This window comes from Saimiri boliviensis, chromosome 11 (genome assembly GCF_048565385.1).
Source record: "Saimiri boliviensis isolate mSaiBol1 chromosome 11, mSaiBol1.pri, whole genome shotgun sequence".
NCBI classification, from domain to species: Eukaryota; Metazoa; Chordata; class Mammalia; order Primates; family Cebidae; genus Saimiri; species Saimiri boliviensis.
Window position 1 is genome coordinate 42234780 of NC_133459.1, and position 25035 is coordinate 42259814.

A 25035-nucleotide genomic window follows, 5' to 3' on the forward strand; every position below is an offset into this window, starting at 1 on the left:
CAGAGAAGAGATCTGGGTAGGCTGCTTACAGGCATTCTCTTGCCCTGTTTCGGCAAACACTTTGCCACATGTGGGTGAAGGAGAGGACAGACACCGATGGGTTAGGATTCTGAAACCCCTGTGACCCTGTGGGGTTTGGAGCAAGAGCCTGGCGGGCACAGCAGTGAGCACATCTGCTAACTTCAACCACAGGAAGCCAGGGGTCCCAACTCACCTACCTTCCAATATAGTGCTCATTAGGCTTGGCAATGCAGGGCAGAGGGAACAGGGATGCCAGAGCATCAGGACTACCAAGGCCCAGACTAGCAGGCACACAGGCTAGCAAACACCACAAGCCCCGTTTCTAGCGCTTGCCAGGGCCACAGAAGACTGGGGCTGGACACGCTCTAAGACTTGGTCAGGGAGCTGTTCCTTCACTTGGTCATTTACGTCTGATGGTTCCTTGAGCATAGATAGGAAAGTCAATCTTCATTCCTTTCACAAATATGTATCAAGTACCTATTGTGTGTCAGGACCCTGTGATGGCCACTGGCACATGACAGGAGACAAGGTGGACTTATTTCTCCCTACTATGAGAAACCTGCTGTCCACAGGTGAGGGAGACAGGCCATGGTGACAGCCAGGATAGCTTCCTGGAGGAAACAATGGCTCCCAATAGGTACAGTTGACTCTGAGGTGCCAAAACTCCACTAAAGGTAAAGCAAGTTTTTATTTTCTTTTGTTTTAAACAGAGTCTGGCTCTGTGGCACAGGCTGGAGTGCAGTGGAGCAATTTTGGCTCACTGCAAACTCTGCCTCCCAGGGTCAAGCAATTCTCCCCCCTCAGCCTCCCAAGTAGCTGGGATTACAGGTGTGGCCATCACACCTGGCTAATTTTTGTTTTTGTTTTTGTTTTTGTTTAGGGTTAGGGTTTCATCATATTGGCCAGGCTGGTCTTGAACTCTTGACCTCAGTTGATCCACCCACTTCAGCCTCCCAAAGTACTGGGATTAGAGGCGTGAGCCACAGCACCTGGCCGGTAGAGCAAGTCTTGAGGGGCATTATATTCTGACTGCATGCAAGAGGAGTTAGGACGTTTGGCCTTGTGTGTATGGTCTGAAACCCAAAAGCCAGAAACCCTCTGCATGTGTCCCTCATGGAGCTATGTGGTCTCTAGTCTCTATTTTTCAAAATTTGAAGGACTAATGACTGATTGGACAGTGGTGCAGGAGGGAGGGTCTCTGCATATCAGTGACTAAGTGGCTGGGAGGCCACTACCTGAGACGGGGAGTATTGAAGGTAAGCAGATCTGGAGTGGGCAGGACAGAGGATGCTCTTAGTTAAACGGATCTGGAGCTCAGGGGGGCACCCCAGACTGGAGATAGAGACTTGGAAGTCATCGGCGTATGTCTGGTAGCAGTCAAGGTGGTCCAGGGGAAAGTGGCAGAGCAGGAGAAAAGAGGAGGCCTAGGCCAGAGTCCCGGAAGAGCAGAATAGGAGGTGGTAAAGGAATTGGAGACAGTGGCCAGTGAGGAAAAGGGTGGGCCAATGAAGCCAAGGAAAGGACTGTTTTAATAACTCAGCAATGAGCAGGCTGAAAAGTATACTTTTAAAATTTGGGGGCCAAGAGGGAAGCTCTAAATCCTCAAAGTTCTGGAAAAAAATGCTTAAAGATGCAGAAAAATTGCAATACCTCCCCCATGGTACACCAAAATTACCAGTGGTGAAAAACCACTCACTGGAATTATTCATTTTTGATCTGTTTGTCATCCAAACCAATTGTTTGTCCAGAATCACTGGAGCCGCTCCCATCCCCTCCTCACACACCAGGGGGCGCACACGCACTGTTTGTGAATCCAAGTTCAGGACAAAAACAGGCAGTGAATCAGGTGGTCACCAGAACTTGATCCCTCAGCCCAGATCCCTGAACACTGCAGCAACCTTGCCCTGCACATGACCACGTGAGCCCTGAATCCAGGCACCTCAACAATCTCCAAACTTCATTTCTCCCCTGACTCCAAACTCACAGGGTTCTCAGAAAGAACCCACAGAAGAAACCCCACAGAGGAGAAACCTCATCTCTTCTTCTGCTCAGTTACCTGACCCAGGGCAGTGGGAGTAGGTCCCCCATACTTCGTAGTGAAGCCTAGCAGGGTGCGGGTAGACAGGAAAGAGCTGGCGTGGCTTTGGCTGACTCTTAAGTGGTTGTAGCATGGATTGGGTGGGGCGGGGTCTGGAGGCAGGGGCTCTTGGGTTGGAATTCATCAAATCCCTCTGATAGTAGGTCTTGGAATAAATCTTCAGGTAGTTTATTGGTTTCATCTAGAATTTTCTAGGGTCATCATTTGAGTTTGGTATGAGGAGTCAAAACCTCAATCCTGAGATTTAAATTAGGCTTGGAGGGCATTATCACGTCTTTAGTTCAGAGGCCAATGTAAGGTTCACAGTTGGAATTGGTATAATATTGGGGTATGAGCCAGCCTCTGCTTGGGGTCGACACCAGGTCAGAGAAGTGGAGGGTGAGCATGAGGATGAAGGGGCTTTGTGTGGAGTTTCTGCAAAGCTAGTCTCATTTTGGGTTCCAAGATTGTTATTAAAGCTGGGTTGGTTTAGGGTCCTAAATGGTCTCAAGGTTGGGTGGGGTTTGAGGTCAGTATCTGTATTTAGCGGTCCTTTTCTGGTGACCCAATCCTAGCTCTGGAATCGAGAATCCCAATTCAGAGTGTGATGGTTTTGATCTGGGAATGGGAGCAGTACTGGAGTTTTCTGTAAGGCTTGGAGTTCAAAAGAGAGAACTGGGGTCCATAGCAAGGTAGCTTTTAGACTTTGGGGTTAATTTAGGGACTGGGGACTGAGTATTGGTACAGGGTTCATTTAAGGTCCAGGGTTGGTGCCAGTGTAACTATCAAGGTTAGTGCAGGTAGCAGTGAGAAAGAGGTTTAGAGTCAGAATTGGTATTTGGGATCAGTATAGAGGTTCAGAACAAAATTACTACTTGTGCTAATTTGGGGGCAGATTAAGGGCTTTAGATTCAATATTGGGTTTAAGGCAAGGTATGGGCTAAGTATCAGGTTCAGATCTGTATGGGGAGAAAGTGGGGTCCTAGAGTGGCATTAGGTTCATGCTAGGGCTGGGAGCCACTAGAAGGATGTCGACGTAGTATCTGAGTTTGAGCTGTCCATGTTCATTATTGGGATTCGGGTTCAACACTGAGGATCCGGTCGGTTTCGACTTGGCGTTGGGTTGTGGCCTCTCCAGGCCTCCGCGGTCCCCGGCTCTACGAGCGAGAGTGCACGAGGGGAGGGGCGGCGCCGGGGGCGCGCACGGCAGGGGCAGGGGCCGGGCGCGAGCGCGAGCGCGAAGGGAGCGCGCGGCTGGAGCTGGCGCGGGAGCGGCGGGAGCGGTGGCGGCGGCGGCGGCAGAGGCGGCGGCTCCAGCTCCGGCTCCGGGTCGGGCTCCGGCTCCAGCTCGGGTGGCGGTGGCGGGAGCGAGACCAGGTGGAGGCGGCGGCGGCAGAGGCGTGGGAGCAGCGGCCCCAGCGGCTTGCGGGGGGACATGCGGACCGACGGCCCCTGGATAGGCGGTGAGTGACCCCCCCCGGCCCCCCGCCAGCCCCCTCCGCACCCGTCCCTTCCCGGTTCTCCTTGCCCTCCCCCGGCGTCCACCAAGCTGAGCTGGGGGCGGTCCCGAGGGGACGAGGGCGCCGCTGAGGCCGGGCCGCGCCCCCACCTGCCGCACCCGCAGCCTCGGCGAAGCCCCCCCGCAGCGCCCCAGCCTGGCGGCTCCTCCCCGCTCACCCCGCGGCAGACGCACCCCCAGTGCTGCCGGCTGGCTGGCTCCCCGCCGCCCCTCGCCGCCTCCCTCTCTCCGCCGCACCTTAGCCGCAGCCCGCGCCCCCCCCCCCGCCACAGTGCAAAGTTTCCCGTTTGCGTTCTTGCTCCCCCTCCTCGGTCCCGCCTCGTCCCCTCTTCTGGCGCGGACGCACTCCGGGGGCGGCCCTCAGCCCCCCCAGCCCCCGGCTCCGGGCGGGTCCAGGCCGCGCCCCCGCCCCCGCCGCACAGGCGCCCCCTCCCAGCCGGCGGGGGATCCGCAGCCGGCGCGCCCGGGTCTCGCTCGCGGCCCTGGCGCACGTGCGGTCCCGGGCTGCGCCGGGCGCGAGTTTGGAGCCCCCCCACCCCACCTCGTTCTCGAGCACGGGGTGGGGAGGGGCCGGGCAGGCTGTACCCGCCCCCACCCGGGTGCAACGCCTTGGAGGCCCAGGAGCGACCTGTCCCGTGAGGACGTGGCCAGTCGGACCCGCTTCGAAAGTTCACTCAGTGGCCGCCCCGCGTCCCGTCCCGCCCGTCCCGTCCCGGCTCCCCATCGCCGAGCCCACCTCGCTGTCTTGACTGCTTTCTGTGTTCCTCGGCATCTCTGCCTCCCCGTGTCAGTTCCTCCCAATCTCACGCCCCTGCAATCCCAGGGTCTCTCCGGCTGTCTCCGTTCTTTCTCCCCAGGTCACTCTGCTCTCCTCTCCAGGTCTCTCCATTCTGTCTCCCTGGGTCGTCTTGTTTCCTGTCCCTGAGTCTCCCTGTTCTCTCCCCTTGGGTCTTTCTGTTTCCTCTCCCTGAGTCTGTGTCTCCCTCCCTAAGTCTCTCCGCTTCCTGTCTCTCACCCATCTCTTGGTGTCTCTGCACCCTCTGTGCTAGGACCCCTCCCCATTTCTCTGGAATGCTGCCCCTCTGGTTCTTCCACCCCCGGCAGGAGGGGCTAGACTTTCTCCCCATTTCAAGCCCCGCTGCCCCCCAGTGCGGGCCCCTGAGTTGGAGCAGGTTGGGGGTGGGGAGCGCTACCTGCCTGAGCTGTGAAATGGGGGAGAGAGGCTGACCCAGCGTGGGGGTTGTCTGGATCTCCCTGAGGGGCCACAGCGCTGGGCCAGGAGGCTGGATTAGGAGTGCTGATGAGGAAGGCTCCACTTCTGAAGGAACAAGGGCAGGGATCCAGAGCGACCTGGTGCCGGATCTGGACTGAGAATCGGGGAAGTGCACTGGGGTGAGAGGCCTAGAAAAGGATGTGGGGTGGTGGTTCCAGGTGGGTGCTCGTGGGGAGGGATCTGCTGAGAAGGGAAGATCTGGTGGGGGATCCTTTGGGAGGCTTCGGGGATCTGAGGGATCCAGAAGAGAGTTCTGACAGGCTATCTAAGGAAATTTCTGTGCTTAGCTCCTTATTAACTCTTGCTTCAGGGAGCATGAAAATCTCTGTTTTTTACTGATTATATGAATGAGCCTAGGGCTTCGAGAAAGAGCAGGTGTAACTCCCCAAGTACAGCCCCTACATTCTCAGCCCCAGCCACAGGCCACACTTGCCTTCATTTCCACGCTCAGCTCACCCCCTCCATCCCCACGCACACTCCCCATTCGGCGGCTTTCTTGCCCCTGCTGGAATACCTGGGCCTGCATGCCAGCCAGGGCTCATGAAATCTGTGCCTGCACACTCTCGCAGCACACCTGTGCACATGCACACTCATCCTTGTGCATTTTTGTGTATGTACTTTCTGGCACATTTTACTTGCTCAATTTCTCCCTTATTATTTGAAATCTTTATAGTTCTTTTTTAGTTTCCCTTATAGTTTCCTTTCCAACTTCTCTTCCTCTTCCCTTTCTTTCCTTTAACAAGAAAATTAAGATAATTCCTTCTTCCACCCTCTCTTCCTTCCTCTTGCAACTACTGAAACCTCCCCTCTATCCAGCTTTGTGTGCCCTGTGCCGGTTGGCTTGGTGTACAGGGCTGCCAGGAGAGGAGGGGGGTTGGGTACTGGTGAAGAAGTTTGGCGGGGCAGAGTTAGACTGCAGCAAACGTAAACTAGCTACAAATCTGTTATTGGAAATCGTATTGACATGCAGCAAAATACTAGCTCTGGCAGTTTGAGCACAGTCCACCCTTTTTCCCATCAGCCTGAACTATGGGAGTCTAGCTTTGAGGGTCCTCACTGGGGTTGGGGAGGAGGGGACCCAGACCTCCTGCAGCGCAGATTGTGATAACACACCATGCCTCCTCCACTTTCTAGCGTCAGGCCTCAAAGAGGCCCCTTTCTCCCTGAGTCTCGATTTCACTCCCTGTAAAATGGGGCAGCTAATCTAACCCGGACTGGGTCCCAGGGCTGTTGTAAGCATCCAAGGGAACTGTGTGCAGTGCATCGTCAGCAGTGGCAGTCCCTTCCCGTGTGACTGACACTGCTGTGTGCTTGGTCCAAGCTCAAAGCCAGGGCCCTGCCCTCGAGAAGCTCATGGTCCCTGGGGCAGCAGGTTGCACCATGGGAATGCAAAAGCAATTCAGTTACCTGTTACTGATTACTAACGGTGTGCCAGACCCTGGGGTTGGCACTTTCAGCCCGGCTGCCTTGCTTCCTTTGGGACTAAATAGCCATGTAGAAGAGGCAGCCCACCCCTAAGCTTCAGGCATCTGCTCAATGAAAGCAGCTGCAGTTCTGAGTTGGGTTAGAAGATTGGAAGAGTTTCATAAGAGACAGGAGAGTTCAGAGATCAGAGTGAGATGAGTCCCAGAGGAGACCAAGAAGGAGTGATCTGAACTGGGTTTGGAGGGATGAATAGGAGTTTAAAGAAGAGAGAAAGGACTTGAGGTAGATAAAAGCCAGTATGAATAGAGACTGGAGGTGTTGTCACTTGTCAAGTACTCAGAGATCACAGAGGGGCTTCAGTGCCCTGTTACGTACCTATGATTTTACTCTGAGAACCCAGAGAGAAAACACCAAAGGTTTAAAGCTTGGGTAGGGAGGGTGGAGTGTGCTGTGGTCAGGTTTATGTTTCCAGAAAATGCTCTGTGGCCGTGAGAAAGGGATGGAGACAGGATGCCCAATGGGGCAGGAGGGTGCAGGTAAGTGAGGTGAGAGAAGATGCTGGCTTTGATAGGTGGTAGCATGGAGCAATGTTGAAGGCGCACTGGTCAGGTCACAATGATTTAGTGGATGTGGGAGTGAAGGAAAGGAAGAGGAAGGGGTTCGGGTTCCTGGGAGTGGGTTGGGTGAGCCTTCACTGAAGGCCCTGAAGCTTCACTGAGTTAGGGACTTGGTGAGGAGGGGCAGAGAATAAGCTCTGTTGGACATGTGGCCTTTGAGGTACTTGGGGCATTTGAGGCTCAGTGGGGGAGGAGCATCAAAAAGGGGCTTTGGTGTGAGGGTATGGGAAAGAAATGTGTGCCAGAGAAAGAGAAGCAAGAGCTATATGACAGAGCATAGAGGTACGCAGATTGAGAGAAGATCACCTCCGACAGTGGTGAAGAGCTGAGTTTTATACTGCTAGGACTGGACTCTGTTTCCTAGCAGTGTGACTTTAAGCAAGTGGCTTAACCTCTCTGAATCCGTTTCCTCATTCGTCGGATGATTATAAAAACCCATGCCTTACAAGTGTTGTTATGAAGATTAAAGGTAGTATGCATAAAGTGTGCTCAGCACAGGGCTTGGCATCTAGTGAGCACGGTTATCTGTGTTTGCAGTTATTATAATCGTCCTCTACAGGGGTGGTGTAAACGCACCCTCCATCAGGGATCACATGGGGTTGCCTTTAATAAAAAGATGACCGCTAAGGTTAGGGTACCTGTCTGTCTATGGTAGCTACAATTCTGAGCTGAGATTAGCAGGTTGAGGAGCTCAACAAAGGGGGTGCCCAGCCCCCGTTGTTATCGATGGGATCGTGTGTGTTGCTCAGGTGTTTGATTTTCAGGAGCGGGGGGCATGAGAAGACTAGAGGTGAGGCCCTACGGAAGAGACTTTATGTTTAGGGTACGTGGAAGGGAATTTTGAGTAGGGGTAGCCTTGGGGTGTTGAGTTCTCCATTTCCTCCCACCCTGCTTGGGCCCTGGGCTTCTGCTGAGGTTCTTTCTACCAGCATCTGCCTCTTTGGTCCAGATGCACCACATCTCTGTGTGAGCGTGACTTGTAGGTCTGAGAATTCCGGTGTTAGCTCCTTAGCAGTATTTTCGCTGCTGTTTCTGGGGACTGTTCCTGGTGCAGCCACAGGGGCTTTCTAGGGGTTGCTTGAGAGGGCAGTTGTGCCTGAATTCCCCTGGATATCATCGACTTGCTCCCTACCCACTGTCAGGCCAGGTTTCAGGCCTGGCAGATGATGGGGAACTCTGCTGGGGCCAGCCCTGGGTTGTTGGTGCCAAGGGCTTGCTTTCTTGATATTGATCATGATTGTGGACTTCATCCCTTCTGAGGCCTTTCTAGGGGTCAGGCAGTGTGATTTCTTTCTTTTTCTTTCTCTCTTTCCTTTCCTTTTTTTTTGAAACAGAATCTCACCCTGTTGCCTAGGCTGGAGTATAATGGTGTTGTGGCTCACTGCAGCCTCGACCTCCCAGGCTCAAGCAATCCTCCCATCCCAGCCTCCTGAATAACTGGGACTGCAGGTGTGCACCACCACACCTGGCTAATTTTTGTATTTTTTGTAGAGACAGGGTTTTGGCATGTTGTCCAGGCTGCTCTTGAACTCCTGGGCTCAAGTGATCTGCCTGCCTTGACCTCCCAAAGTGCTGGGATTACAGGGTGAGCCACTGTGACTCGTGATTTCTAAAGCGCATCCTGTACCATTCAGGCCCTTTCTGAGTAGCTTTCTAATCGGCCTTCCAGGTGTCAGCGCTGGCTCTGTTCTGGGGGTATATCTGGTTGTCCTGATTGTTCTGGGCTCCTTTCTGATGTGAGTGTAGAGTGGTTCTGGGGGCTGCTATTGGTGAATCTGAGTCTTTTTTTTTGGTTGCCTGATAGGTTGTTTTGAGGCCACTTTGATCCCAGACTGATGTGGCTCAAAGTTACGGTGTAGCCGTTCTAGGATCTGTTCTGTGTACCTCAGGGTCTTTGCAAACGACCCCCGGCCACTTTGGGTACGCACCTCTTTCCAGGTGTGGCTTCTGCTCCATGTGAGGCCTGTCTCAGTCTCCAAGCAGGAGACCCTGCTGTGGCCCTGGGTGTGGCAGCAGCGCCTGGCCAGCTTGGGATTTCCCATTCCCTGGTTCCCTGCCATGGACTCTGCCACTCTGCCCAGGGTCTCTGCGTAATGGTGCAGCCAAAAACCTCACTTGGATACCGTGAGGCCCTGCGGGCATCTCTAGACAAATGGGCCTTTAAGTTTGGGGCCTGGAAGCTGGTTTGTCTGGCCAGACCCGCTGGGCAGCCTGTGTGCTGGAAGCAGCAGCACTGGAAACTGGAGAAACTCAGCCTGGAGAGTGGGGAGGGAAGCGAGCAGAGGTCCTGCCCCACAGTGCTGTGGGTTCTGGTGCAGGTAGGTGGGGCAGTGGAGGCTGGGTCGGAGAGCTGGCGACGGCCATCTTGGGTCAGCTGGGGTGGCCTTCAGTTGGTGAGAACACCCCCATATTGGCAAAGGTGGTTAGTGCCTCTTGAGGGTAATTGCCAGGTGCAGAGGTATGTCCTTGATTGCATGATGAGGGTCAGTCTTGCTTGGGTCTGTGAGGACATTCCCTTGCCCCCGCAGCCCCCGGCCCTGGTTTCCTTATGTCCGTTACAGGAGAAGCCAAGGTGGCAGAGTGGTGTGGGGTGGGATCACTGTGCATGTGTGGCTTGAGATGAGAAGCCTGTTGCAAGGTGCAGCTTGCGTCAAGTAGGCCAAATAGCTGAGCTTCGGTGAGGTGGTGATGAGGTGGTGTGGGTGTGTCTGACCCCCACCCCTACCCAGGATGGTGCGCACACTGGTGGGGGCTCAGTAATGGCTCTAGAAGGAAGGGGCTGGGCTCTGTCACTGCGTGTGTGCCAGCGGAGGAGGCATCCAGGGGCACACCTTTATTTTAAAAATTATAGAGAAGCAGAAACTCAAAAATAAATATTGCTTCTGAAGCTTCTTTGAAGATTGGCATGTATGTTGGGGTGTGTTCTTCCTGGCTGGGCTGTTTTCTTTGAACTCATTCATGCGTTCATCCACTCATTCAGTGTATATTGACTGAGCACCTACTGTGTGCTAGCTGTCTGCCAGGCGCTGGGGATATGGAGAGGAGCTGGGCAGCCATAGCCCATGCTCCTACCAAGCTTATGGCAGTGACTCAGTAATTGTAAAAATACATCAGTAGTCATGGTTTTGGTCACTGCTCCAAGCCAAGGTCCAGGCATGTAGTGTGGGACATTGTGGAAGGCTTCCCTGAGAAGCTGCCACAGGATCTGAGATCCGAGGATAAATTGGCCACAACAACATGGGTAGCCTGCTCTAGGCAGTGGCATTCCGCACAGGCAAGGCTGGGAGACAAGAAGAAATTTGTTGGCACATTTGAGGATCAGAAGAGGAAGTTCCCATTCTGGCAGGAGGAGAACACCGGCAGGTGGGACTGCAGACGTGGGAGGGGCCAACTCTGCTTGGGTCCAGGGTCATGCTGAGGAGCTGGGCTACAGATTCTACTGCTGAGGTCAGGGACTTGGTCTGTGTGGCTCACAGCTCTATGGAAGGTTGCCTGGAAGGACACCCAGCATGTAGTAGGTGCTCAGGGAGTATCGAATGAGCGAGGACATGAAGGAAAAGATGGGCATTTTTACCAGATGCGGATGGTTCTCCATGAACATTTCCATACCTTTTTTTTTTCCTGCGTAAACAGCAAATTTTCAAAGTCTTTCTGTGTCAATACATATGCTGCTATGATGAAATTCTTGATGTTTTCTCATGCTTTCCTTTCTGTCTAGGAAGGAGCGGAGGCCCTGGTGCCCTGCCCTTGGTGCTGATTGTCCAGCAAGAGTGACGGGGGTGAAGAAGTAAAGACCCGGTGAGTGTGCCCCAAGGAGTGGCCAGGAGCAGGGTTGTACAGGAGTCCTGTGGGCCAGGCCGAGCAGCTTGGATTTTGATGCAGGGTCAGTGGACAGCCATAGAGGGGGTGTCAGCAGGGGGCATGACATGATCCAATGTGTGCTGGTGAGAGATTGTGGAGGCCTGGACCAGGGAGGGAGCGACAGAAGTGGAGAGAAGGGACGTGAGTGCTATTTAGGGAGGCGGAATAGACAGGACATGCTGAAGGATTAAATGTGGGGCATGAGGGAGGGGAGGTGTCAAGGATGGTGTCTGAGTTCTTGGCTGGAGTGGATGATAGAGGTGGGTGGGGAATGACATACAGCTCATCAGCTACTGTAGGTGTGAAATAGGCTTCTGGGTGACATCCTGGAACTTACACCAGGATCTGTCTTCTGCTTCTCCATTCACCACATTTCTGTAGAAAAGACTGTTCCCATCGACTGTAGGTTGTGGTAGAAGGAGCATGGTGCCTGCAGGATCTGAGCGTATCCTCTGCATCTCTTTGAGGTTCCCTTGTCCTCCTCTCTGTCTGTTGGAAGCACAGAGTGGGTGGGCTGGAGTTGCAGGGAATGAGATTGGAGAACTGGTGTAGCGTCAGCATCATGGGCCTCGGATGTCAAGCAAAAGACTTTAGACTTTTTCCTGAGGGCAATACAGCAGCATTGAAGATTCTTAAGCAGAGAAGCAATATCCATGCATTCATCTGTCCATTGCCCGTCCCGTCATTCATTCATGGAACACTGTCTGAACGCCTGCTGTGGGATAAAGTGGCAAACAAAGTGCAGATTTGCATTTTTATGTGCTAAAACATGGTGTTGATCTGTGTGCAGGATGGGTTGGAAGGGACTAATTGGAGTCAGGAAGCCCACTGAAGAGGCAGGAAGTGATGAAGTCTTACTAACACCATGGCAGTGGGGATGGAGGCAGGACAGATTCAAACTTATTGATGGGTTAGATGTGTGGGATGAGGGCAAGGGAGCATTTAAGGAGGATTTGTGGGCTTGGCAACTGAGCGATGGTGGTGCTGGCCCCCAGACTGGTCACCCTGGAGGAGGAGTGGGATTGGTGCAGATGAGTTCTGGTTAGGCCATACTTAGCCAATAGCTCGGTGGGCCTGTTCACCCTCTATAAACTCCCCAAAGGCAGAGCCTGTGACTATCTTGTTCATCACCCTCTCCACCGAGCATCTGGACGGGTGGCTGAACTAAGAAGGCTGTGGAAGAGATGGGTCTGGCCTGGGTATGGGAAGAAAATGTGCGTGTCTTGGGTGTCTGCTGGGGTTCAGGCCCTGCACTTGGTGAGATGGGCATTGGGGTTACGTAGAGAGTGCAGCAACAGGGGCTGTGTCACAGGCTGGAAAGGTCAGATGGGGAGGGTGGGTATGGGGGACACCACGTGTCTCTTCACCTCTCCACCCTCAGATGATGGTTTGACCTACCTTGAAGCCCAGTCTTGCCAGAAGAGGTACCTGAAAGTGGAGCCCTTTGTCCTCTGGGGAGACCACTCTCCTTGGGTACAAGACCCAGAGTGCCCATAGGGGATTGGGTTCTGGGGCAAGGGCCAGGTCAGGCTGTAGTCTCAACTGGCAAAGGATCTTGTCTCTGTTCGGGTTTCTCAGCCTCAGCACTGGTGACATTTTGGATCCGATAACCCCTTATAGTGCAGCCTGGCCTGTCACTGTAGGGTATCTGGCAGCATCCCTGGTTTCTTCCCACTAGATGCCAGTAGCATCTCCCCGCTTTCCCCAGTCTTGATAATCAAAAATGTCTCCACTCGTTTGTAATGTCCCATGGGGGCAAAATTACCCTGAATGGAGAACCTCTGGTCTACATCCTCTTGCTGCTTTCACTATACTGTGCAAACCTGGCAAACTGAGGAGGGTCAGTGGGGAAAATGGACAGTGATGAGCCACTTGAGCTGAGTTCTGAGTGAGCGGTGGGGGCAGGAGAAGAGCATTTTTTCCCGTGGAGAGAACAACAAGTACAGAGGCCTTGAGGCAGCACAGTTGGGGAACATTAATCCAAGGGGGACCCCAGCCCCAGGGGAAGGGGCCTGGAGGCTTAGAGGTTACAGCTGCAGGAAGATACCTCCGCTGGTCCCCTTTGGTCTTCTGCCCCCAGAGCTAGGCTCCTGCTGACTCTGCCACCTCCCAGTCTCTGTGATGCTCCTCCTCATCTCCCCTGCCAAATCTCCCCCTCCACTCCTCAGGGAGATGGAGAAGCTGAGAGCTACAACAGGGTGGGACTCAGTCCAGCTGGTGGGAGCCCTGACACCAGCTGTGGGAGGGCGGGCTGTTCCTGGCTGTGCTCACAGATTCTGGCCAACTGGCTGGAGGAGTGAAGGCGGCCTCGCCCTCTTCCCCACAGGCCCCTCCTTCCCTGGGTTAGGGGTCCTGGCTGACACTGTGATTTATTCCTGTCATCATCCAGTGGTTGGTTTGGTGAGAGCTGGAAGCATGTTGGTTTTCCCTTCCCAAGTATAACAAGGCCTGTTTCCGCCTCCGCGGCTGCTGCTGCAGTGCCACGCGGTGAACTGTCCAGGACATGACAAAAGGGCTCGGTTAGCTGCCCACTGGTTAAACGATGAACGGCTCTGAGCTCTCCCTGCCGACAGGCGCTTCCCGTTGCTCAAGCGCTGGCCTTTCCTCTTGGCCGTCTGCTCTGTGGGGCCCTGGATACCCCTCCTTCTGCTCCTGTCCATTTCTGGGCCGCAGGGACCTGGTCTGGGGGGGCGAGGTGGGGGAGGCTGCAGGAACAGGTGGTATTTGGAGACTAATTAATATTTGTGAATAATAATGCATGACCAAGGAAAACAAATCAATCTGTGTTTGCGTATTTATGAAGAGGACTCAGGAATGATCCCAGCTGTTCTCCAGGGGAACCCCCCCATCGTTGGCGTCTCTTGGTTCCTTGGGCCCCCACAGAGGCTGACAGGGTGGTTAGGGTGGGCTGCATGGAGGTGACGCGGCTCCTGTTTTTTATGACATGAATAGTCTGTGATGTTCACATGCGAACGCTGTGGCTTGGTCTAGTGCCTGCTGCTTCCTTTTCCCTCAAAGCAGTGATTCCCAGGCTCTTTGGTTTCACAAACCGGTACGATTTCCAAAAGTACTCAAGGGCCAGACGTAAGGTTGGCAATTTTTTATTTTGCCAGGTAAAGACATTATAAAAAAACAACTGCTATCTGCTATCCCCATCATTTCATACCAGAAAGAACATTTTAACACCAAGGACAAAATTTGAGAATAAAGGACAGTTCTTCCCAAGAAAGGGCAGTTGGCAGCTTTACACTGACGTAGCAAAGGAGAAGGATATATTAAAACCATTCTGAATGTGGGAAAAATTGTGTCCAATTATATTCTGTAATATCATATGGTACATAATTGTGTTCCTGCCCAAGTATGTCAGCTTGGCAGAACCGACGGTCCACGGCACAATTCAGAGACGAGGTTGAGCGCCCAAGTGCTCCGGCCTTGTTTTTATCTTGGTTGATGAAAGCCCAGGCTCACCCAGCCATGCTGTGAAGTGGGTGCTCTGCTGTGAACACTGTTGGCATGGATTCACAAGGTGCTAAACCTTGCAACTGCAGCCGGGCTAACAGCAGCCCTGTGCCTCTCCCACCTTCTCCCTGCTGGTGACTCTGAGACTCTGGGGGCCGGTGTAGGGATAAGGTCTAGACTTGAGGCCAGGCCTTGGGAGCCAAGGGCTGCTCTGCTCTGACGAGTGAGGTCCTGGAGCTGGGAGTGGCCTGAACCGCCTGACACCAGGACAGGCTCTATGCCCAGAGTCTCGGAGGGGAGAGGCAGCTTGCTCTCGCCAGGAGCTGGTGAGGGAGAGGCCCTGGCTGATGCCACTGTGTGGTTGCCAGAGTAGTTGCCTGAGAATGTGTTTGTGTATGTCCCTTGTGTTTCCCCATCTCCCTGGACATCTGTGTCCTGTGTCCATCATGGACCACTGGCAGAAGCTCTCTGTCCGGCTTTCTAGATCTGAACAGTGTCCTGAGCACCCCTGATACACAGGGGTTTCCTGGAGGCCCCCGGTTGGGGGAAGGGTTACCTGAGGCCCAAGTTCTCTAACACCCATTGCCAGACTCTCATCCAAGCCTGTACCACATGGATGTCTACTCTGGGAGTTATACGCCTATGATGGCTATACTGGGGGCTCTGCCTCCATCATGATGTCTGTAGCAGCAAGTTACACCTCTGTGATAACGTACAGGGAGGTGCACCCCTGTAATGTCCTTCGCAGGCAGCTACACTCCATGATGTTGGTGCCCTCTGTGTACACCACGTGATGTCTAGACCACACGGCTGCATCTCCATGATGTCTGCACCTGGGAGTTACATTGCTATGATTACTGTACCAGGGCGGCTACAGGGAATTAAGCCTCTGTTCATTGTACTGGGGAGCTGTATCCTGTGATGACTGTGCAGGGAAATATGGTTGTGCTGGGGGCCTGTATCCCTATGAAGCCTGCCTGGTGGGGGTTACGTGCTTGGAATGCTTGTTCCTGGGAGTTAACTTCTGTGACTATTATATTGTTATACCTCATGATGCCGGTACGAGGCCACCGTACCCTGTCCTTTGTTGTAATACTATTATATTATATGAACTCGGGTATCTCAACCAGGGGCTATATTATATGAACTCAGGTATCTCAACCAGGGGCTACAGGATGGTCCATCAGGGGACAATACCCCCATGATGATCTGGCCTGGCATGGGATACCAGATGTGCTCACAGGCCCCGCGAGGAAGAGCCACCCATAGTCCACCACCTCATGTCCGCTGGGAAGGTGCTCTATTGTTGGCTGCATGTGGCACCATAGCGCAAGCCCAGACAGGGCCTTAGCGATGTATGACCTCCATCCCAACATGGCCTTGTAGGAGTCATGTGGTCTCAGCCACCTCAGCTCTGGGATCATGGAGCAGACCCCCCCCCAGCTTGGTGTAAATGGGGCTGGACACCTCTCATGCCCCTTCAACGTTCTTACTTTGGTGTTCAGCTCCTGACTCAGATTTTTGGTGAGATCCTGGGATAGGGGACAACTCCCCCGCCTTTCCCTTTGTGTTTGGCCCCATTCCACTTTGAAGTCCTACCTGCTCTGTCCAACACCTTCGCTCACCTGCTGCCCTCTGACCTCATGACCTTTGATTATCTCAGTTGAGACAAGGGTTCAAATTTCAGAAAGGACCAGAGCCACCTTTGAGCCCTACTCTTCCTGTTCACCTACCCTATCACCTTGCAAATTCTCTTACCATTGCAGTCAGCTGGGTCTGATCACAGTTCCCCCACCAAAGTCCATGGGTGTCACTGCGGGGCCCCAAGGCATGCTTACCATCATGTACTTCCTGTTGTGCTCTGTTGTGTCTTCGGAGCATTCGTGAGAGATTGACCACGTCTCACCCCTCTGCCCAGAGCATGATGTGAGCAGAACTTGTGGGCACTTCCATACATCCCCTGGTGCCCCAGGTGAGGGGTATGGGAGAGAGACCCTGGGGAGCTCACCAGTGGGGCTGGGGAGCAATAGCAGCGTATCTCCCATGTACAGTGGGAGCCACGCTAGAGGCTTCACCCAGGTGCCTGCAGGCACTCCATGCCGGGAGCCTTGGGAGTAAAGGCCTAGAGGCATTCAGCCAGTCCCAGACGCTACTCGGTCTTCCCTGTGCATAGCTTTCTGCCTCAAATACCGGTCCTTGAGGTTCACACTCCATCCTCCCTATACTTGTTCAGCTCCGGGCTTCTGGGGCAAGTGCAGAAGAAGTGTGAGGTTTGAATTTTGAGGTCCAGCACCCCCATTCCTGCCACCAGGGGCCTCCCTGTGGTTTCTCTGTGAAGTGGGAAAGTGCCATGGGAATTGGGTAGGATGAGGGTGGCCAGGCAGGGCAGCAGCAGCTTGTCAGGAGCACGTCCTGGCAAGCTCTGATGGGCTGTGGCTTTGGCTGGACGCCTCTGATACCTGGAGCACGTCTTCTGCTAACAAGCCTGTGTTCTGAGGCCTGTGCTTAGCGTGCTTGTAGAGTCTGGCCTCCCATCTTCTCCCTCCTGCTGGGGAGAGGAGGAGCAACAGCCTTCTTTCAGGGAGACTCTAGAGTCGGTCTGCTTAGCCCCTCACTGCTCCCTGTCTCTGTCTTGTCTCTGTCCTCTGTCCCACCTAAGTGTCTCTCTGACCCTGTTTCCCTGTCCTCTTCTGGGGCTGAGTCGGAGCTCAAGGTCTGGAATGCAGCACACTATACATCCTCTGGTCTCAGCTGTTCCCTGTGCCCCCTACTCAGGTTTAGAGAATGGCCGGAAGGCCTCCTCCACTCTTTCTACCTCCAATGTGACTGTTGGGCTGTCCTTATGGGTGTTGGGGAATCATGAGGAGCTTGAGTGGTTGGCCACTGGGGTCAGAAGGTCTAGGTGGTCGTTGCACAGTCCAAGTGGGGGCGTCTGTTGAACTAGGCTCTCGATGGTCAGTGAGGATGAGTGGGGGTCAGGAAGCAGCAGGGGTGGGCATTAGGGACACTGGTGACTGCTAGCTAACTGGCTCTGCCCTTCTCTCTGTTACAGGTTGATTGTCCTGGGCTGTGGCTGGCTGTGGAGCTAGAGCCCTGGATGGCCCCCGAGCCAGCCCCAGGGAGGACGATGGTGCCCCTTGTACCTGCACTGGTGATGCTTGGTTTGGTAGCAGGCGCCCATGGTGACAGTAAGTCTGACCCCTCAAGGTGCAGATCTCCCAGCTTGAAAGGTGGCATCCTTCCTAGCAGGACTCCAGGATGGAGACAGACCAGCTACTGGGAGAGATGGGATGGCCGGAAACCCTTTAGACCTTCTGTCCTAGAGAGCCCCACTGCTTGGAGAGTCTCTTTCTAAGGAATACCTGGGTACTTAAGAGCATCTTTAGGCACCAGAGCGGGGCAGTCGAATCATGACCCTGTCTTTTGGGGCTGGGGTGAGACCTGTTCTGGATTCATGTGGTCATTGTGTGATTGATGTGCCCATGTGTGTGCTGTGTCCACTGTTTCAGATCTGTGCTGCAGGCACAGTGTGAGCTACAGCCAGGGGGTGGCATGGCAATGGGGGAGTGGCACACAGGGCATGTGTGCAGATGTGTGTCCAGGATGCCAGGTGTGTCCATAGGTTCAGGGAAGGTCAAAAGCAGTAACCACCAATAGCTCTTCCCCTAGGGTGGACCTCAGGGTCCAAGTGTGAGTCTCTGAGCCCCTCCTTCTCCTTTCATGGGGACCTTCTAGGCAAAGGAGCATCCCCCAAACCCCAGCTCCTCAGCCCTAGAAATGGGGGGAAGATTGTGTTTGGCCGGCAGGAAGCCGAGCAACGCCCCTGTGTGTGTGTTTGTGTTGGAGTGGGGTGGAATTGTTCCCATCCAGATTCTACTCTGAACTTTGGTCCCTTTCCTGCTGCCCTTCCCCCTGCCTGGCACTCCGAGACTGGCCTCAGCCCGCCCTGTCACCATGGTTACCACTGCTTGGTTACTGGTGGGAGGCGGGGCACAGGGCAGATTTAGCCAATCTGCAGGCTGAGGGGGAGGGGCGAGGTCGGAGCCAAGGTCCCTGGGGGAAGGGGCCGTTCCTGGCCTGTCCAGAACCCAGGGGTGATCCAGGGCCAACCCTGGGGTCAGTCCATGGGTCAGCAGGCCACAGAGCTCCCCAACTTTCCTCTGTATCTCTGGGCACAGATCTCTCCCCTTGCCCCACCAGGGCTCTTTCTTCTAATGGCTCATTAATTATTCAGAGTGGGGTGATTCTGGAGTGGGATGGGACTGGCGTGGCCCCGCCCTTTGTCCGCAGGTGCTGGGTCCTAGGTGGAGCTAGAAGGGAAAGGAGAAGGGTCATGGGAGCACCAGGTGCCAAAGAGAGGGCTGGGCAGGTGAGAGCAAGGAAGAAGACCGGTGGGGAATCACGTGGGGAAGTGGGGCCGGGGATCTCCAGGCCTGGCTGGAGCCTGCAGGGGCAGGTTAGAGTAGAAAGCCCTGTCAGGTGTGACCGCGGTAGCTGGCAGGAAGGTGAAGGCTTGTCCAGGTGTGGTCAGTAGCTCTTGGACATAAGTACTGTCCTTGCCCTCCACCCCGACCCCGGACACTCTCAGGGCCTTCAGACAGGAGCTCCAGGGTGGGAGGAGGATGGTCCAGCTGGGCTTCAACAGATAACACTTCCTGGTAGAAAAGCTGTCCTTTTCCTTCTGCCTCAGACCCAACACACCCCAACCTGCACCCTTCACACTCATCCCCCAGCCTGCTGTCTTCCCGTGCTCCTCCCGTGAAAGGCATTACCACCCACCCGGTCACCCAAGTCAGAACCTGGGCCTCCTCCAGCCTCCTCCCTCCTTCGTATCCCACATCGAATCCATCACCAAGTTCCGTTGCTTCTACCTTCTGAATATCTTTGGAATGCATCCACTTCTCTCTGCCGCCTTCATCCAAGCCACCCTCAGCTCTTGCTTGGGCTTTTGCGTGCAACAGCCTCCTGACAGTTACCCTGCCTCCAGTCTTTTCCTTCCTAATCCATTCTGCATTCCAAAGGAAGAGTCATGTCACAAGGTGAAACATCCCGTTACTCCTCAGGTTAGAATGCTTCATTCCCTCCGGCCCTCAGGGTCATTACCCTCCTCTAGGCTCTGCATTATCAAGCCTCTGTCAACCTCATCCCTGGCTGTCCCCGCCCCCCACACACCTGCCATTGCTGACTTCTCTCAGTGGTTCACCAGTTCTCGGTAGGAATTGGTAGGGGCAAGGCAGAACAGTTTTTAAAGCAAAGTCAAGCACCTCCGTGCTGGCTTCTTAGGAACCAAAGCCCAAAGACCAGATCTTGAAGGTAGAAAGCAGCTGAAGAAGCTGAAATCCTGCCTCATCCAGGTGGGAATTCGGGGGACTCAGGCTTTCTCCCAGGCAGAGAGCCATGGGACAGAGCCTGGGCTGGGGGTCATGGTGACTGAGCCCCAGGAGCCAGGGTCTGTCCCCTGGGCCTGTCTTACACCGCACACACTTTGGGATCTGTCCCTGCACTGTGGCCAGGCTCGGGCTGAGCTTGGGTGACTTCTAGCCAGGGGCAAGCGGCCATACATGGACAGGGCAGCTGCGGATGGTAGGGTAGGCACCCCAGAGAATTGACTGCTGGGGCAGTGAAGCACGGAGAGGACAAATGTGTTTCAATAGGCCTCTTAACGAGACAAATGAATGGGGGCCCTGGCCTCTGAGGGGAGCGGAGAGAAGGGGGTGGAGAAGCAGCTGCCAAGAGTTAGCCCAGAGGCCCTAGCGGCAGTGCCACGGCAGCTCCAGTGGAGATCTGGGCATGCACTGGGGCTGCATCTACCACAGCGCAGCTTCCCCAGCCAGGGCTTCGTGGCTTCTCAGGAGGGAGGTTGTGGGGCCAGAGGTGTCCTGAGCCAGGGCAGAGGGGTTTGCTGATCTCAAGTGCATGTTGGGTGCCTGCCTTCAGATAGGACCTGCAGCGTGGTGGCACAGGGTTGTGAGCACTGACCATAGGCTGTGCTGGGTAGGTGACTGACACAGGCCATGGCAGAAGCATCTTAAGAGGGGAGTTGGGAGGCTTCCTGGAGGATCAGTGGACCTTCGCTGATGGGAGGAATATTGCCTAATGAAGTGGGGTTGGGAGGAAGAAGCAGGAATGTGCCTGGCCTTCTCTATGGACTTCATGGGAGAGCCAAGGGGAGAACCTGATAGCATGGGTCAGAGGTGGGGTCCCAGGACCGGGTGGGAGTGAGACCCTGGTTTTGGCCCAGTTACCCAGAATCCTAGGAGCCCAGAGCAGGCTGCCCACTGGCTCGAGGGGTAGGTGGTCAGAGGCCTGAAGAGCTGGGCGTGTGTCTGTTGTGTCATTTCCCTCCTCCCCAGAGCCTGTGGAGCACATGGGGTCTGTGGTGCTCTCCCCTTCCTTCTATGGGGGGGGGGGGCTATCTAGACTCTGCTCCCCGTAGGACTTCCAGCAGGTTCCGTTGCTTTCTTTCTCCGGGCCTGTTTTCCTATTGCACAATGGGGATAAACACTCCTACTTGGAAAGGTTAGTTGAGGTCACATGGACCAGGAGCCTGGAACCTCATGTGTGCTCCCCTTATCTGAGGCCATGACCTGGGGCTCTCGCTCTGTCCCTGGGAACCAGGCTTGTCTCTGAGTGGGCTCCAGGCGGCCCCAGGAGCAGTCACAGGAGCTCACTGAGTCCCAGCTCGTTAAGCTGCTCAAAGTCGGGAGATCTGCCTCTCTAGAAGCTTCCTGCCCTGCCCTCGCCAGCCCTCACTGCCTTGTGTCTGCCCTCTGCCTCCGTGTTCTCTGTGTACGTGTGTATGTGTACTCCACTGGAAAGGCACAGAATAGCAGTCTCGCCACAGAAGAGCCTTGACAGTGGCCCAGTTTGACTGTCCCTGGCGCTGGACCCCTACAGCCTCCCTAGGTGGTATGTGGCCCCCTCCTTCAGCCAGTTCCACTTCTTTCTTAGGCCACTTTCTCTCACCTTGCATGGGCTTGGTGGCCCAAGAATGTTGCTGGGCATACCAGTAGGAGCTGTGTTCAAAGGGCTGTGCGTCCCACGACCACTGTGTGTGTCGAGAAGGGGGCATGCTCTCGTGGGGTGTCAGGCCAGTTGGCAGTGGGTAACTGACAGAAAGTCCCTCCTGGTGTGCTCTAGGGACTTTCTAGACTTCTAGGATCTGTTGACCCCATCTCAGAAGTTGTGTTCAGAGCCTCACTGAACACCCGGTGTGAGTCAGGCACTGGGCTGAGTAGTCAAAGTAGCTTGGGACCTGACACTGGGATATGATCAGTGCTAGGATGGGAAGCCTCGGCACCTCCAGTCATGAGACACAGAGCAGGCTCCTACAGAAGCTTGGTGCGGTGGTACATTAGAGAGGGGCTGGGGTAGGCATGCACAAAAGCAGGGAGGAGCCCGTGGGCCTGGCCTGTCAGGGTGGCCTGGGTAGGGGGTCCAAGCAGTGTGCTCTGCACAGTGCTGGGCCTGTACTATAGTAGGTGCTCAAAAAATACTTGTTGAAAGAGTAAAGCCGGGTGTAGTGGCTCACACCTGTAATCCCAGCACTTTGGAAGGCTAAGGCACGTGGATCACTTGAGCTCAGGAGTTTGAGGCCAGCCTGGGCAACGTGGTGAAACCCTATCTCTACCAAAAATACAAAAAAGTTAGCCAGGCATAGTGGTGAGCGCCTGTGATACCAGCCACTCGGGAGGCTGAGGTGGGAGGATTGCTTGAGAGGAGATGGAGGCAGAGGTTACAGTGAGCCCAGATCATGCCACTGCACTCCAACCTGGGTGACAAACTGAGACCCCCCCCCCCGTCTCAAAAAAATAAAAATAAAAAGGAAAAGACTAAAGAACAGTGAGCCTGAGAGCTTAGGAGGAGCGCATTTCCGAGGGGAGCCTAGAGAGGAACATCAGGCCTGTTGGTAGCTGAGGAGAGATGTGGTCAGATCTGTACTCCCCAAAGATCCTCTGCTGAACAAAAGGGGCAACGCCTCGTCTCTGGGGCTGTGTCCTGTGGATAGAGGTGGATTGGAGGGAAGCTGCGGGCGAGGCCCGGTTGAGGGGCGGGGCCTGCCTGCCCGGCCCCCTGGGCTGCACTGGGCCGGCCTGGCCGAGTCTGTCGGGTGGGCGGGCAGGTTACGGGCTCCCCTCCAGCCTCCAAGGGAGGGGAGTTGTTCTGCCTCCTCGATAGCCCCAGGCGTTGGGCACAGCCCAGCCTCCCACGGCTCTCGGGCCCTCCCCCTTCCTGGCCGCCGGTGACCCACACCTGGCTCTCCTCCCCAGCGTCTCCTCTGGCTTCTTTGTGTGGAGCGGAGGCCCCGCCCCGCCCCGCCTCCAGGCGCACTCGCCCGGCCATTCTGGTTCAGCAGGTTCCAGCCTCCCGGTTTCTACCACTGCACGTCCTGGCAGGAGCTGGAGGGGCACCTTCTCTCCGGTGTTTCTCTCCCCTGGTGTAGCAGGGGCCGAAGTCCTCTGCCTCCTCAGCGCCTCTGTTCGGTCTTTCTTTAAATCTGCACCCCTGGGTGCCAGAAACTGGGTCAGACACTGGGACAGGAAACCAGACAAGCATGCTATCTGCCCTGCCCAGGTTATATTCTGGGAGGGGAAGCAGCCATTACTCAACCAAAAATGTGCAAAAAGTAATAACCTCATACGTGTACATAATAAACCGTGAGTGAAAGTGATAAAAGCTCAGCTGGTACCTAACAAGCTGGGAGCAGTGAGTGCTGTGGGAGGCAAAGGAGTTACTGGGGAGTTTCAAACCAGGAACTGAGCTGATGAGTTGGGGGCAGGGGGACTGGAGGAGGTTTTCCGAGGCAGTGATATTTAAGTGGTGAGCAGAAGGGTAAATGGAGTTAGAGGGTTTGGTGAAGGTTGGCAGAAGCAGCAGCTTATGCAAAGGCCCTGTGGCTGCAGGGAACACTGCATTGCTGCTTGAGAGGAGCCAAAGCTGGGGCTCTGGGGAGAGCAGCGGCATCAGACCCGGTGGCTTTGTCTACGGCAGGCGTCCCCAGACTACGGCGGAGGCCATTTATCCGGCCCCCCCGCCGCACTTCAGGAAGGGGCACCTCTTTCATTGGTGGTCAGTGAGAGGAGCACAGTATGTGGCGGCCCTCCAACGGTCTGAGGGACAGTGAACTGGCACCCTGTGTAAAAAAGTTTGGGGACGCCTGGTCTATGGTAATAGGTGTTCAGTCTTGTTTTAAGAGTGACTTGGGAGGCCTTTGGAGGGTTTTGATGAGGGTGGGGTGTTGAGGGAGTCTGTCAGCTTATTCTGGACGATGAGTAGAGAACAGATGGGAGGCATGGTGTAAACCTGGAGGTAGGAGCTCCTGCGTGAGGCCAGTGGGGTGCCCATCAACAAGGTAGTATATGGACTAGGGTGTGGCAGCGAAGATGGAGAACCCTGAGCTGCTCTGTGGAGGACTTCAAGAGGGGCAGGAGACCCCCCCCCCCCCCCGGTGGGGCCTGAGTGGGAGCGTCCTGTCTGAGAGGCCAACTTTGCAGACAGCCTGGAGCCTCCCGACCACAGGAGGGCACTCGGGAAGGGCAAGGCATGCTGGGGGGCAGGGGTTCTGGCCTTTCTGTGGTGTCTCCTTGTCTTTCTGGCCCCCACAGCCTCCCTGAGCTGGCTGCCTGAGCCTTGCCCTAGGCACTCTAAGAGCATAATCAGTCAGTCCCAAGGCCTCCCTCCAGGGAAGGCCGGAGGTGAGCTTAGGAGTTAGAAGCTTGGCTCAAACCCTGGCTCCACTCCCACATCACTCTGATTTGTCAGTCATTTCACCCTCTGAGCCTCTATTTCCCCATCTCTTAAATGGGGATAATAATACCACCTACCTCATTGGAATTGTATTAAGACTGATAATACTTCCCTCAGGGAAGGCCCACCATGTGGAGCAGTTTACAGACTTCTCATTCCATCTGTGACGGAATAGTGGGTCACTGTTTTGCAGACGGGAAAAGAGAGGCCCGGAGATGATGACTGACTTGCATAATAATTACATAAAACCCCCAGAGCCCCTGGGCCTGGAATTCTCAAAAGTTCTTTCCCTGCTGGTACCTGCAGCTGCCACTCCCTACCCTGCTCCCCTACACTCTCTTCTCCTGGGAGACTCTGCCCCATCTTCCATCCCTTCTCAGCTGGATCAGCACCTTCTCCCTCTCTGCTAGTTCCCATCAGTATTTAAACATTGCCTTTCAGATCTGTCTTCAAGAAAAAAAGAAACAAAAATTCACAAACCTCCCTCCCGCCTTATCCTTCCCAGCCGCCTGCTGTAAGTCACCTGTACTCTCCTCTCTTCCCTCATCGCCTCCCAGTCATTCTTTGGCCTTCTTTGGTCTGGCTTTGGCCCCCACCACTCCACTGACCCTGATCTTGACAAGGTCCCCGACAATCTTGTGTGAACTGTTTTGTACCAGGTGTTTTGCAGTCAAACATGCCTGAATTCAGGTCCCAGATGTGTCCCCCACTGGTATGTGACCTTGGACAAGTGACTTGACCCCTCTGAGCCTGTAAACTGGGGATAATAGCAATAAAGGACTAAAGGTAAAGAGACTGGTGCAGAGGGAGTGCTTGGCAAAGGACTGTCATCATTGCACATGTTTCTGTGCCAGGGACCAGGCTGGGCCTGGGCTCCTGGGCACCGAACAGGTGGTCTGAAAGGTCATTTCTCACGGCACTACTAGCCTTTTTGGAGTTGTTTATTGGCCTGATAAATAGGAAATGGATCAGCTGTCAGGATTAAGGAGCTATTGCTACAAGATGGTAGCAAGCGGGTTGGGTTTCTCTGGGTTTG

The 25035-nt window shown here is 54.8% G+C and overlaps 1 protein-coding gene across 18 annotated transcripts in view; it reads left to right on the top strand.

The window, feature by feature from the left end:
• Positions 1 to 3334: 3334 nt before the first annotated feature.
• PTPRF (protein tyrosine phosphatase receptor type F) overlaps positions 3335 to 25035 on the top strand; it is a 91973-nt gene continuing 70272 nt past the window's right edge. For 16 of the 18 annotated variants that reach the window (XM_074380674.1, XM_074380678.1, XM_074380684.1 and 13 more), the window contains exons 1-3: positions 3335 to 3561; positions 10651 to 10730; positions 17305 to 17440. In XM_074380674.1, the coding sequence (XP_074236775.1) occupies positions 17350 to 17440 (91 nt within the window). In that variant the 5' untranslated portion in view covers positions 3335 to 3561; positions 10651 to 10730; positions 17305 to 17349. Of the gene's footprint in view, positions 3562 to 4989; positions 5010 to 10650; positions 10731 to 17304; positions 17441 to 25035 lie in introns of those variants that run through there. The other 2 variants (XM_074380675.1, XM_074380688.1) reach the window with 2 other exon arrangements.